Source organism: Lissotriton helveticus, chromosome 2_1 (assembly GCF_964261635.1).
Source record: "Lissotriton helveticus chromosome 2_1, aLisHel1.1, whole genome shotgun sequence".
In the NCBI taxonomy this organism is placed as follows: domain Eukaryota; kingdom Metazoa; phylum Chordata; class Amphibia; order Caudata; family Salamandridae; genus Lissotriton; species Lissotriton helveticus.
In genome coordinates, this window is record NC_136059.1 from 542,569,425 (window position 1) to 542,584,621 (window position 15,197).

Consider the following 15,197-nt stretch of genomic DNA (forward strand, 5'->3'; position numbering starts at 1 on the left):
TAGCCATTATGATTCACCCCATTGACTAACCTTGCACATACAGATTAGTCCCTACCTATAGGGTATGCTCCCATGTACAATGTATTGCCTCCAATATAGATGTATTTAATTTCATTTACACAGTAATATCGATAGGTAGTATTTGCACTGCGTGTGCAAATGGTTGATTAAACACTTACGCTCCCATGTGCAACCTATTGCTTCCATCACATATTACTTTCCCTGAAATTAAGGTACACACTTAAATTTATGTACACAGTAATAATGGTAAGCATGCTTTGCACTACGTGTTGTAATGCATTTTAATCAACATTAGCGCTACTGCGCTACCCGTCTTTTGGGACCAAGCCGACTCCCAAGCCTCGAACTAACATGCTGGTGAGGGCGTTGAAGTGCCCAAGCCTCGCTTTGAGCAAGACGGGGCAATCCGAGGTGGGCGTGTGCGTTCCTAGCCTCTCTATCGGCTTGACACGCCCACCCGGAAACAGGGCGCACACGCGACCGCTCTGCTTAAAAACAAGTCTACCGGCCCCGTTTTTCTATCTTCGGGGTCCGGTTTGGAGGTCACAACTAGGTTGACCAGCGGGTCGGGAGCGCTGAGGGCGTGAGTAACGACGACACGCTTGCTGCTGCTCCTTCTGTCACCAGAGCTAAGTACCTGTATAGGCTTTGCCAATGTACCATATTTTTTCTGTCCTTAGGATGTGCCAGGTCGCTCCGACCCCCTCCCGAGATCCATGGTGCTAGTAGCGCCCCTTTTGAAAGTGAGACATGTACCATTTAATACCTATTTGAAGGGGCACAGACCTTTTAGGTCCATTGATCCCTTCATAAGGAGTACACGCAATCGCGTTTTTAAATCCCCCATTTTAATCGTTTTTCTTGTAAATAGCACACCTCTAGCACATCACTTCCCAGAGATATCTGCTATCATCCTCTAGGGGCTATCTGGATGGTGCATAAAATCTATGTTTATCTTGGGAAATACCACTTGAGCCACACTTCATGGAGCACTATGACTACTCAGTAAGGCTCATATTAATAATGTTTATGTTTGTCTTCTGTCTGTCTATGTTTTTCTCACTTTACAGGTGCAGTGACACTCCAAATTTACGGAGTATTTTTTGGAATCGAGTATTTTACTCTTCCACTAATTTTTATGCACTTTTTTCACTTCTTATTTTTTCACTTTCACGTCCCCAGGTCAGGGTGGGTGATTAGAGAGCCCATACCGCCGGGGTATAGTCCTGATGAATGCCACGGTAATATACCACCCTTATGGCTGAAACATGTTGACTGGAAGGAATTGAGTATATTCTGTATTTTACCAACCTTGAACCTTGGCATATAAATACAGACACGTAATACTCTTTATTTTGTGCCTCAGGGATCATTTATTAAATATATTTTTTCGATACCCTTTTGTTAGGCACTTTTAATATTTCACTGTAAACAAGAGCACGCCCTCCATACACAAAAACCTGCTCCGCAGTCTTTCTGGCGTCGTAGCACACCGCAGAGGCATTCGGCCTCTGTCGGTGGGGCCCGATGATGAAGCATGACACTGACTAGGTCAGTGTGTGAGGGCTTTCTTCATCACCCAAATCGGATATGATAATCTAATCTTGTGTTGACTCCTTGAACTGTGGTCTGTATAGTTTACGCTTAGACTGATCAAGTGTTTGATCTGACCTCTCTTTTCTTGTTTTTGTATAACTAACCGGGGACTAAGAGAGTGCCTCATTCTCCCTACCTCTCCTATTGTTATTGAACATATTCTATTGCCTACCAAAATGACCAAGTAGTTCGCAATAGATAAAATTCCAAACTGGGCATAGGAACTTCTCAAAAGTGCACCAATATCAACACTTCTCAGAGACCACAGAGCTTTTAATTCATTTTTACCAGCACTCAGTAGCATGCCTACTATATTTTTAATTGGATACTATAAACACCTCAACGGGGTTGCTATACCTTCCATTAAATAGTACTGGCATTTCAGCAGGGTTGGCAAATCTCAATTAGGCAATGCAATACTTACCGAAACTGCTACTATATTTTTGTAGTGTCATTACTGGGGGCCTGGCCCCCAAAACATTCCTGGCTACAGGCCCGGTTGGACAAAGACCGAGTCGCCAAGTCCATTTCTGTCTAGACACGTTCCATTGATCAGTGGGGTCCATGATGCTGTGCAAAATGTTGAATATCTGGCCAGTATGATCTCTAAGCTCTGGTATTGCTCTCCTTGAAATGAGAGGTTGCGTGCCCCAGTATCCAAGACTGGCAGTAGAGAATGGAGACACTGGAAGATCCAGTATTCTGTCAGACCACTGGCGAAGACCTGCTGTGAGGAGAGCACAACCATTGCTGAACCACCACTGACCAAGTGGGATGCTTTTAAAAACTATAATCAGAGGGCGCTGCGTTACACAAGTGCGGCACACACTGTTGAGGGAAGTTGCGTACCAGGAGAAGCTGCAGAGGGCTGTTGAAAAGGCTAGACCACAAAACCCAGCTCTGCAGCAATCACTGGAAGCCAAAGAGACCAGCAGCAAATGCAGAAATGCTTAAGGCAACACCAATGTACTACCAGGAGGCCCAGTTTTACACAGTAAGGGGATTCACCCAAAGCTGCATTTAGGGCTCTTATTTCCATTTTATATCAATTCATTAGATGCTTTTTTCAAAGCTAGTTACCCACCAACATTCCAAGTTTGTAACACTTTGGTCCCTGTACTTTACATGGATGATTTAATATGTTATTGCACACCGGAATCTGAAAGCAAATTGTTGGATGAGTTTTAGTCTTTGATGGGAGATTGAAGCTCAATGTTAGCCACAAGAAATCATTCATTCTAACGAGCAGTCTGAAAACCTGTTTTAGGAAGTGCTTTGTAGGAGGCAAATAATGAAAATGTTGACTGTTATTTGGGTATTTTATTTTCGGCGAATTGACTTGGGATAGACTGGCAAACCAGAGGTCACAACTCACTGTGGTAGTATGTGAAGCGCTTTATAGATTTGACCCAAACATTGGGCCGCAAATCCGAAAGAACTAGTGATTCTATATAAAAGTAAGTGTCAGTGGCCATGCATGAGTTGGTGTGGGGCTATGCCCCAGTGACATCTTTACAAACATCACACATTTGTCTAGACCTAGGGCTCCCGAGATCCACTATGAACCTGCACAGTAAAAAAGGGGGCTAGGTTTCCTGGGGCTAGCTCCTATCACGCTACGGGTTAAAATATGGCACTCAGGATTTGAAATCATGCGCAATATTTATGAAGATCGTCTGAAACAAAGTAATGCGCAGGCCATTCCGTGGTTATGGTAGGTTAAGATATCCTTGCAAGATCTGGGATGGGTAGATACAAATGACATTAGCATTTTATGAGCTGATCAAGTTTCAGTTTAGAACCTAAAGAGTCAAGATCGGAAAAAGCTAATGATCAGTCCAACATGACATAGATTTTTAGGTTTCGCCTGGCCGTAGCACGCAGTGCTCCGCCCAGGCGAAAACTTTTGTTAACAGTATGGATGTTCGTCCCGCCTCCGTTTCCCATTGGCTAGATCCATAAATGGACGCTAGCCATTGGCAAACAGAGGCGTCCGTCATCCTGCGAGGCGACTCATGGGCGTTTGAGAATTTTTCTCATCTGGCCCCTTTGGACACGTCAGTGCGGCGGTGGGCGGGGTTTATTTTTGTGTTCGTCGAGGTTTCTTTTCGTCATTCCGCGGCCGACCGCCGCCGGAAGTCCAGGTCCAAGTGAGTGCTTTCCGTGTGCCCGTTCATTCCCGCACCCCCCTCCCGCTGTCAGTCTTCCCGTTCCTGCCCCCCCTCCCGCTGTTCGTGTCTCCGTTCCCGCCCCCCTCCCGCTGTCCGTGTGCCTGTATTGGCGGATTCACACTAAACAAAAACAAAAAGTTAACAGATACTATCTATGAGTACCATTTGCGTATATTCGGCCTACTCTTAAAGTCTGACAATCCGTATTTGTACCTTAGAGTCTGCACTATAGTAAAGAACCCTGAAGCTGAAGCATGCGCTACTGCAAAAATGAATTTAAGAAATATAGGCTCAGTATATCTCCACGGAGATCCCAGCGCATACTCTGACAAAACCTTGTGACACGGCATTTAATAAGAGAAGCACTTCCGACATCCATAGTTCTCCTTCATTAAAAATGCATAGTAAATAGCCTATGAAGAGATCCAGCCTGGCAAGACAGCTCAGAAGGTAGACTGCCTGCTGCCGATATCTGTGCGAGTCCTGAGGGCAACCAACTCAGCGTTTCTTCTTCTAGAGCAGATAAAAGCCTTGAGAATGCCTTGCCTAACAGTAGCCCCCTTCCTAAGAGCACAAATTAATCATTTTGTGTCTTTCGCTTTTATAGTGGGAAACATTTTCTATACACTGAAGACCAGAGGTGACCTGTCCTATAGTATAATATGCATATTATGCCAGGACGATGCATCTGAGAGGCCCACAGACGTGGGGCATACGTGTGGGTGACCGGTCAGAGGCGTAAGGAAACCTTGGAGGCCTCCCTGCAAGGGATGGTGCCCCTGGCAATACCTATACACTCAAGCTGACAAGTTGAGGAGGCCTCCCTCAATGCATAGAAGTCTGCCACCCTTGCCTCGGCTCCGTTACGCCCCCGTCACTGAATGTACCCCACCCCTAACTATTGGCCTTATAAAAGCACCGTCCTATCGCGATACAACTCGATATTTGTTCACGGAGCACAGTCTAGCACTGGTCGTGACCACAGGCGTGCGTCCATCCCTCTGTGGTTTCTTCCCCCCAGTAAAACCCCCCACCTGAATTCTCTGGCCCGGGCCGCGGGCCGTGTTGACACAGCCTGGCTCCTCTCGGTGGGGGCCCTGGGCAGTGCCTGGAGAGGGCCCCGTGCCCGTCTCCCGCCTGAGGCCGAGTGCTCTGGGCTGCAAAACGCATGGACAGGCTTGGCATCTCCTTCCGGCGCTTCGAGACTGGACATGCGACACTGAGCGCTATGCCAGCAAACATGCGTGCTCAACCCTATGGTAGTTAAACTGGGCTTGTTGTAATATTAATCCAGCATACTACTAACAATTCTAAATCACGCTAGTGATTAATTGTTAATATTAACGCCAACAATATTACTGGTTAATAACGAAAAGGATAATGAACTGAAGCTTTGATGAAGTTACATGCGATTTGTGGAGAGCCTTGTTTTTCCCTCACGCACTTCACACACTGTGCCCGTTCGTTCCCGCACCCCCCTCCCGCTGTCAGTGTGCCTGCCCGCCCCTCTCCCGCTGTCCATGTGCCTCCCGCGGTCGTGTGCCTGCCCGCCCCCCTCCCGCTGTCCGTGTGCCTGTAGTACAGAATGAGACAGAAGAGTTTTGTAGCTCTAACTTTTCCAAAGGCGAAACCATTGCATTGTAAATGCTTGTTCAACGTGCACTGGCATGGATGGAGCCCCATCTTTTAGGCATCAAAAGATCTCAGATTTAACATTTCAGTTTCACAGCAATTCCTTCTTTATGGGCCTTCCAAGTCACAGGATCGTGGTTCGCTTCTTTGCCTCCTTGCCACTGTGACGGGACCTCCAGCCAAACTACATAGCTCTTGGTATATTGCCCACTGTATGCAGTCTATAGATCCAAATGTGTTTACCCACTTAAAGATCTTTTAGTTAGCACCAACAGGGCTTGGTTCTCTTTCAGTGCCATGAGTCTCCAGCAATTTGTTTCGTAGTGTTAAACTTTGTTATGCATCATGAATTTAAAGTGCTGATGTTATACTGCATGATTAGTCTTTCTGAAACGTAAATTTCACTCCTTCGGTCTTAATTATACATTGCTGTATATAAACTGGTATCTTATGAGCTTGGATGGTCATACATCTAACCGAAGAAAGATGGATATTGACGGATATGAAAACAGGCTACAAATCATGTAGTCTGTAGCCAGACAAACAGGGTAAAACTAGTCCAAGTAAATAACTTACTGTGCATCAAAAATAGCTCCACATAGTGCATATATGTTATGACAACAAGGTTCATGCTTGTAACTGCAGCGCCCTGAATGGTGTTTAGATTATGGAAATGGGCAATTTCAGCACTTGAGTAATTGCACGACACCCTTGGAAACAGCAAGTTTTGTAAGCTACAATAGCTTCCCAGCTGCTTTTCCCAGCACATTTTTAGAACAGCTCTCCAATTTTGAAACCTATATGTGCTCCAACCATGTATTCCCCAGATTACCATTACATTATTCCATAAGGTATGAACAGTCACTGATTGAAAAAGACGGAGAATGATTAATATTATGAATTGGTGCCGTAGACTAATTTATATAACACCATTAGTGGTCACTGCATGGTCCATTGTAGATACACATTTGTCTCTGGTTGTGCAATCATGCTCGAGCAACCAGCAAATCAATGGCTACAGAGCTATCTGGAATGTAAATAAAATTGATTATGAACTGCCACTTCAAAAGAAGGCTTCCATTTCTTAGATTACCTCCCTCACAGGTAACGTAATGGCCTGGCTATTCTATAAACAGTCCTAAACTATCCTATAGCCAATTTGTTTATTTACATACTTTGCGTTTTATGGTGTCCTTGTTCATTTAACAAAATTAGCCCGATCCAGATCATCCATTGTATTATGAATGTTAGTTCTAGAGGACATCTGTACACTTCCCCTTAGGCTGTTTAAGCCCTCTTGAGCCTAGGAGAGAGTTCATCCAGGCTTGCTTTTGTAGCCATCTTGGAATCTGCGTGTTGTCAGCTTGCCAGTGAGTATTTAAGACCTGCTGCTAATGAATGGTCTCAAAGAAGGGCAGGTTGCTGGACATACTCACAAAGCAGACGTCCATTCCAATGAGTTACATTCAAAATGGACCTTCGGGCAGATGTATAGTCATGCACTTCTAAGTGAAGCGTGATCCAGAAACATTTTTGGAAGGAATTAAGGAACAGGCACAATTGGGAGCAAAGTCTAAAACTGGAAACAGAATTAAATACTTCACTGATCTGTCTATTAAAGAAGGGGGTCATGGGTTCAAGTAATCTTAAAGCAATTTCTGTGGTTAGTTGCTCGAAGACTGGTCTGTAGAAAATAAGTAGCTATGCCACGTGCAGCCTGTAGTACACGCCATGGAAGTGTTACACATACACAGCTTTAAGAGCAGCCAAAAGTAATCAGTGACATGCAAACGAAGCCAACTGAGACAGGCAGCAACTTTATGGTCCTACTGGAGTTGGCTGGCATGTTAATGCACGAGTATCGGGAAAGAGTAACTGAAAAATCAGTGAAGAAGCAATCATTGAATATATTTACCTTGTTGGGAAATGCACAATCTCACAAAAAGGTGGAATGTGAAGCCATCACATTTAACTTGTGCAAGAACATGTTCTGCTTTGAAATGCAGAACAGGATTAGACCTAGAATCAACATCCAACTGCTCCCCTGCCAGTCGAGATCCCCACTTTGAGTGTTTTAGTCTGTCAGATCCAAGAGGCCTTTTCTTGACATCACATCATACATGTAGAATTTAAAGAGCAGCTGAGCCAGAGGCTTAACTGGTAGAGAAAGGAGCCATTCAGGTTACCAGGTGTCAAAAGGTCTAGGTAGAACAGTGGTTCTTAACCTTTTGGCTTCTGTGGACCCTCCCAACACTTTTAATTGTGCAAGATCCCCCCCCACCATTTTACTTTGTAATATGTACATTAACAGGTTTTTACATTTTGCCTCTTTATACAAGTTTAATTCATCCATTTGTTGCCTCTTTATACAAGTTTAATTCATCCATTTAATTTTCTGAGCAGTCATGGACCTACTGAGTAGTCATTACAGACCTCCTGGGGACCCCGGGGCACAGGTAAAGAACTACCAACATAGACAATGCAAAGGCTCCATGAGGGTAGACAACTCTTCACAGGATAAAATTCAGACAGCAGGCAAAAGCAACTAATGCCAGCAAATCAACTCAACTCCCACTAGGGAGCAACCCAATTTCAGGCATCCAAGAATCCAACTACAGCATTCAAGCTTTTGCATCAAGCCACTGAATGATCTGGTTACAGTGACATCACACTGGACCTGCTGGGTTTACAAGTAATATACCACCAGGCACTCAATTAGCCACATAGCTATGGTGATCATTGGGGTGCACAAGTGTGTTAGTGTGACATAGGTGCGCCCACCTGCTTCTGATTTTATTATTTAATCTGGCTTGGAGTCATCTTGACACTCCTCCCAGTAACACTAATAACTCAAGTGAAGTTGTTAAGTTTCCACCTTCAAACACCTTTTAAGTAAAGAGGCTGACTGCGTACACCAGCAGGTCATGCTACATTAAGGAGTCATGCTAGAGAACAGTATGTACACTTTGGTACTCAATGTAGTACTAGTCTTTCCCGGCGCTTTAAAAAAGCTCCTCATGAAGCTCAAAATCTGCCTAGAAGAAGGTTCTAGCACCCCCGAGAGACCAGGAGAGCCAGGGTAAGGCTGGAGGTGGGACTCGTCTGCCCAGATATAATTTGCTATGGGGACATATTAACTTTGTGTGCCTCAGCAACCTCAGTGAAAGCTCAAAACAATCTTTGAATTCGAAATAGAAGCCCAAAACATGCACAACTTTGGTATCCCAGCCATAGCCTGGAAAAAGACAGTGAACACAGGTCAAGAGAATCTTTCGAAAGGGACCTGGAAAGTCTACACTTCCTACCCAATCTCTCCACACTGGACGCCTCCGACATCCTGGGAAAATCTCAGCCATACTTTGAGCAAGCTTTGATAGTCCTGGCTTGGTAGAGAACCACCTACACAAGACTGCTCGCACTGCCCAGTTTTAAAATTTCAATCCATCCTGGGCCCGTCAAGAGACAACTCAATCGCCTGTTGTCTTTGTAGTTACCATTGTGAATCTTTGCTTCATCTGTTGTGTTGCTGCCCAAAGTTGGCAAGAGAGCAGCACTGATTGGTACTCCCAATTTGTAGGTCTCATGGCTTCAGACGATGCAGAGAAGTCTCAGACCTGTGCTTCTTTGCCCAACGGCACAAATTGTGGCCCGACTAGGGAAATTCATAGCTGAAATTAGGGCTGCACTGACACAAACCATTAAAGTCACAAGATGTAACCAGTCGGCCAACAAGCAAGAGTGACTACGATTAATCAGTCATCAAAATAGGAGTCCTGTGTTTACAACGTATACAGAGTCCTGCCTCGGAATACATTCATTATCATACATTCATTATCATACATGCGTACCTGGAGATCAGCTCCCTCGGCAATGCACCTAAAAAATCTGAAGAAAAAGAGAAACGCCTACTTCAGGAAAATAAAACGCTCAAAATCAGACTTCAGCCTCCAGCTCGACCAAGCAAAAAACTGTCCGAGAAAACTGTTTGAGCTAATCAGATCACAATCCAAGGATCAACCCCAACCACTCATCACTGCGCGTGAGGCACCATCATGTGAAGACTTCGCTGCTTTCTTTACCCAAAAAACTGACAACATAAAGAGCGATCTCCTCATTGACGCAAGCCTCTACTCCAAACCCCAGTGCCTAGCAGCCACTGAACCAAAAAACAATGCCACATGGTCAACCTTTGGCACATACTCAGAAGAAGAAATTGGCAAACTGCTCAGCACCCTGAAACCATCCAATCACCTCACGGACCCCCTTCCTGCTGCAGCAGTAAAAGACTTTACCCCTTTCTTATCCCTCTCTGGACTAAAATCATCAACAGCTCTCTCCAACAAGGAAGCATACCTGACTCCCTAAAAGTTGGTCAGGTCACACCTCTCCTAAAGAAACCTACAGCCGACCCCTCTGATCTCAACAATTACCGTCCCATTACCAATATTCCCACGCTCGCCAAACTGCTGGAAAAATGCGCACAACTACAATTGTCTAAACACATTGAACAATTTGATCTCCTCAACCCGCACCAGTCAGGCTTCCGAGCAGGGCACAGTACAGAAACGGCTATGACTCACATAATTGACGACGCACTTCAAATGCTAGACCATAACGACACCTGCCTCCTCATCCTCCTTGATCTCTCCTCAGCATTTGATACCGTTAAACATGAGAATCTACTTGAGCTCCTAAACACAAGAATGGGCTTATCTGGAACTGTTCTCAAGTGGTTCACCTCCTTTCTTCACAACAGGTCGCAGAAATTCAAGAGCAACAACCTGATGTCTGCGCCAATACCCGTAACGCTAGGTGTCCCCCCAAGGATCCTCTCTATCCCCAACTCTGTTCAACCTAGTCATGGAACCGCTCACCACCTTGCTACAAGCATCCAATGTACACTTTCACATGTACGCAGATGATACCCAACTTTATCTCAAATTACAGTCCCAAGGACATCTTGCTCCTGAACTCAACGATCAGATGCACCCAATCCTGGCTGGCAGATAATCATCTCAAACTCAATGCCCTGAAAACAGAGTTCCTTCTGATCTCACCTCCAGCGAAGGTCTCCACCACTCAAATTTGGCTTAAAGACCTAACCGCACTCAATGTCCAACCCACCATCGTGGACTCAGCAAAATCCCTAGGCATAACACTCGACACCAATTTGAACATGCAGCAACATATCAGCAAGGCAACAAAGGGAGCAAACTTCCAGATCAACACTCTGAGGAAACTTAAACCCTACCTCCCAGCCAAAGACTTCCAAACCGCAGTACAAGCACTAGTCATCCCTCGAATTGAATACGGCAGCATCGCCCTCTGTGGTCTCCCCCTAACTACAACCGCACCCCTAAGAGCTTCTCTAAACGCTGCAGCGAGACTCATCACTGGGTCAAAAAAACACTCCCATATTACCCCTGACTTGAAATCCCTGAACTGGCTGCCATTTGAAGCAAGAATACATCTGAAAATCGCCTGCATGACACAAGGCGGTACATCTAAACTCACCCGGATACCTCGCTCAGAAACTGACAATCTCTGGAGGAGCTAGAAACACCAGAGGCACAAACAATCTTCTGTTGAAACCTCGAAGATTCCGGAAGGAAAAAACATATAAGCGCTCCTTCTCGGGAATGGCGCCTAGAATCTGGAACTCTCTCCCGCCCGAAACCAGGCTTATCTCTTCCACCACACTCTTTAAAAATGAAGTAAAAGCTATCCTCATGGCTAAATACACCTGAACTATTATCTTGACCACTGTTAGTACTCTGCACCGATCTATCCTACATGTTTGACCCTTTTGATTATTTGTATGAACTGTCTTATTACTCACATGTTTGGCTTTGTAGCCACCTATTTGTACCATTTTGTACTCATGTCATGTTGGGATTAGTTGCCACCTATTTGTATTAATTGACCTATTGATTTATCTGTTAACCATGCTCCCTCATGTACTTCTCTTTGTAAAGCGCTCTGATATCTGCAAGGATCTTGTCCGCGCTATATAAAACTTTCAAAATAAATTCATTACAAATCCCAGGCACACAAGGGAACAAAAAAAGACCAAGACTAGAGGAACAATCTAATCCAGGTACTGGCACACAAACAAGGAAAATTATGTTTTACATGACTAGTCACCATAAAATAAACATTTTATTGGGCATAGGGTCCTTTTAATAAGACGTGCAAACCAGGCCACCAGACACAGGAGTAACCCCTTCACACCAGCACTTTAGTTCTACCACGGACAATTGCTTAGATTATTTTTTAGCTAGTAGCAAATTCAGTCTTAACTTTCTTTATACATGGCAAATGTAGTATGTTGTAACTATTTAAATTAATTGAACAATAAAATGCAACCTTTCAACCTACTCATTGTAGCTTTGGAGAAATGTATGTGGTCACAAGTTTGCATGTGACAGTCCATAGCCTACAAATGATGGAAAGGCTAGTCTGAATGAACTTTACAGTCTGGATGCTGATTCGATACCTCAAGTGTGCAAACCCTCGTTTGCAGTCCATTGCAATTGCTAGTGTAACAACTCATAGGATCCTAACCTGCTTCTGGGTGCTCCACTGCAGCTTCTGGGGTCCATGGTCCAGCTTTCACGTAACCCCTCTTCTCCAATGCAAACACAAAACCACCATCTCCAATTACTATTTCGCCAGCATCCAGACGGGCCAGAATACCCTGCGTAAAAGAGTAACATTGTGAAAGTTAAAGCAACCAACAAAACATTTGCACCAACAACGGTTTAAAATTTACAACTGCAGTGCTACACAACCAAGTAGGCATAGAATTAACACTGAAAAATCCGTTAGAGCAACTAGCCTGGGAAATATTTTAGGTTTGGCCTTATCCTAAGAAATGCCCCTTTCCTAGAGCACCATCCATGCAAGACTAGCTATTTGAGGGCAAGGAGACTATACCCAAATTCTAAATAAAAAGCTAACCAACTTTTGCTACTGAAAGAATTAAAATCAATTCGGAGGACAGAGCTAGTCTCTGGAATGCAGACAGTTTCCATAGTTCTGTCAACATTGCCCGATGCTCCACAACTACTCAGAGGAGTAGTTTAAACCAACCTTTAGCTGCAGGAGGACACATCTACGTCACAGTGATGAAATAGAGATGCAGATATTCATCTTGTTGGGCACCTGCCTGCATACTATTGTTTACATTTAAACACCTTACATTCCACATCGGTTCAAAACTTTGCGCCCTGGTAAGATAGTCTAGATCTGTGGTATCTCACTAGGATTTCCCCCGTTTTACAAAAGGAGATGCTGAAATTGAAAGCTTGATTTAGCATACACAATGTCCACTCAGCCTTTATGGCCAAATCTATGCCTTTAACAGCAGCAATAAACTCCGTGCTCTTCAATTTAGGCAGATACATATTTTGAGGGGAGCTCCGTAACGTCCATTTGCTGGCCACGAATATTTACAAAGGACCCTACACCTGCTGCTGTGGGAACTGACATCTTCTGCCTGCCATTTGCGCTTTTGTCCTGGGCTGAGGGCTGTGCTTCCTGGTCTCCCCCGCCGCCGCATCCTCCATCACCGCGGCCGTTGAGGGGGAGGGGGGGGGAAACAACAGCCCCCAGAACGCACCACGGACATCAGCCCGCCCACCAACGGCCATTACCGCGCCGGGAGGCGCTTAAAGCATCCGGAGCTCCCTCGCGTCCAGGGACGCGCGCGTCACCGGGCAGAGGTCTGTGGCCGGCAAGAGGAGGCTGGGCTGGGCCTATACAACACGTTACAAAGGACTATTTGTATGTACATTTTGCTAGCTTACCATGGCTTTGAATCCTGAAAAACATACCCGTAAAGGTAGGGGGAACTAGTAAAGGTATACTAGATAGCTACTTTACTAAGGTTGCTCCAGATATAGAAAGGGAGAGCGCCGGGCTGAGTGACGGCGCTCTGTTGGATGTATGAAAAATAGACCTCCCTTGGATTCTTTGCAACAAACCACTCCACTTGATGTAAGCTCCCATATTGAAAATGAGGACCCTTTATCTATAGATAGCGTTCCTATGCTCTTGCGAGATATGTCCCCTCTGCTTGATATGTCCAATGACATGTATACGAACATTATATCTCTCCCTGGTAATTCTACCATAGGAGTAGATGTGATAGTTGAGCCACCTTTACCAGTAGTTGAGACTATCAAAAAGAAGGCTAAGATATTAGCGATGCCCAAAGTTCATGGTCCACCACCAAGTAAAAGAAGAAAGAGGGGTGGTGATCCGCAAAGCAGCAAGATCAGTCATTCTGACTTTGGTAAAACCACAAAGGCTACTGTAACAACTGGGCCAATTTCAAAGGCCTCTATAACAACTGAGCCAACTTTAACGACCCCTACAGCAACTGTACCAACTCCAAAAGGCCCTATAATAGCTGTACTAACTCACCCAGGCTTGGTCACTCCTCTATATTGTCCGCCAAAGGAAGCACTGTCTGCTGTTCCTTTGGAAAGTATGGAACATTGAATTAGGTCATTTATACTACCTATAATAGAGAGGTTGAATAGGGTGGAGCAACGGCTGGGGAATTTGGAGCTGGCTATTAGTAACAATGCTGGGTTAATCAAGGACCTTGCGAAGCCGGCGCTGCCCCCCGCAATCATAGTGTTATCTCCCATTCCTGTTGCTCATAAGGGTGTAAACAAAATTAACAAGCCCACAAACCCTAAACACCACAGGGCAATACCCCCTAATTTAGTTCAACATTCGGCACTGCTTGTTGCCAGTGAAGTCCAGCAGGGAGGAAAAAAAAAAAGTATAAAGGACATATGCGAGATGAGAGGGGAGGTACCAGCCCCGTTAGGGCAGTGAACCATAGGGGGCGTCAAGTTGAATTACCTCTAAAAGCAGTTCCTTTTGTAGTTGTTCTTACGGGAGTCACTATACTAGCAGATGGTAAGAGGGGTTCTCAGTTAAAAAATAAAACCATGCTCAGACAAAATCGACCACTTCCTTATAATATTAATGGCGATATCCTGCATGTCCGGCTACTCCCGTGGTTGGGAATCAGAGCAAAAGACATAAAGGGGGACCTAATTGTTATCAATTTCAGAGATCCTGGAGCTGTTAGATACTTTCTAAATTGGTCTCCAGGGAATCTCGGTAACTCCATCGTTCCCTGTGAATTGACTTCTTTTTATCCGAGATCTCTAATGACCCCTATAATGTACCCTGGGGCTTTAGCTTGCCTGCAGACTAACCCTTCTATACCTTTTAATAATCGGTTTATGACGCATGCTTCTAACCCTATGACTTTTGAAAATGTACCTGGGTGGGACACTACCATTTAGGAGCTATAGAAACAGAAACAGGAGGATGGACCACCTGTTACCGTTCACCCCGCTGGAAGTTGCAAATAGATTCGATGCCCTTTCAGGCTTTGATTATTGGGTTTGACAGACGGGGCCGCCTATCAATATGCTACCCACTACTGACAATCTAGATGCAAAAGCAAAATTAAGCCCCTTAGTAAAAAATCTTGGTACCAGAACAAATCACTCAGTCCGCAAGTGTCTCCTATCCTGAAGATCGACATCTACTGAATTGTGAGCCTGAGCAAGGGGTAGATGCAAGCTCTTCTGTTACTAATTATCTTCCTGGTTCTTTGGACTGTGAACCGACCAAGCAAGATTTGTTTGTTGCCCAAGTTAAAATCCTCTCCTGGAATGTGGCGGGACTCGAGAGTAAATTGCCCATTCCAGAGTGGGGTTCCTTTATGGCTACACATGATATTTGCAT

General features: G+C 44.8%; 1 protein-coding gene across 1 annotated transcript in view; it reads right to left on the reverse strand.

Moving 5' to 3' along the window:
- The window catches only part of LOC144818122 (betaine--homocysteine S-methyltransferase 1), a 46,550-nt gene that overhangs the window by 23,320 nt on the left and 8,033 nt on the right, over nucleotides 1-15,197 (reverse strand). Inside the window, exon 2 of the mRNA XM_078675208.1 lies at nucleotides 11,985-12,117. Within this exon, the coding sequence (XP_078531334.1) occupies nucleotides 11,985-12,117 (133 nt within the window). The remainder of the gene's footprint in view (nucleotides 1-11,984; nucleotides 12,118-15,197) is intronic.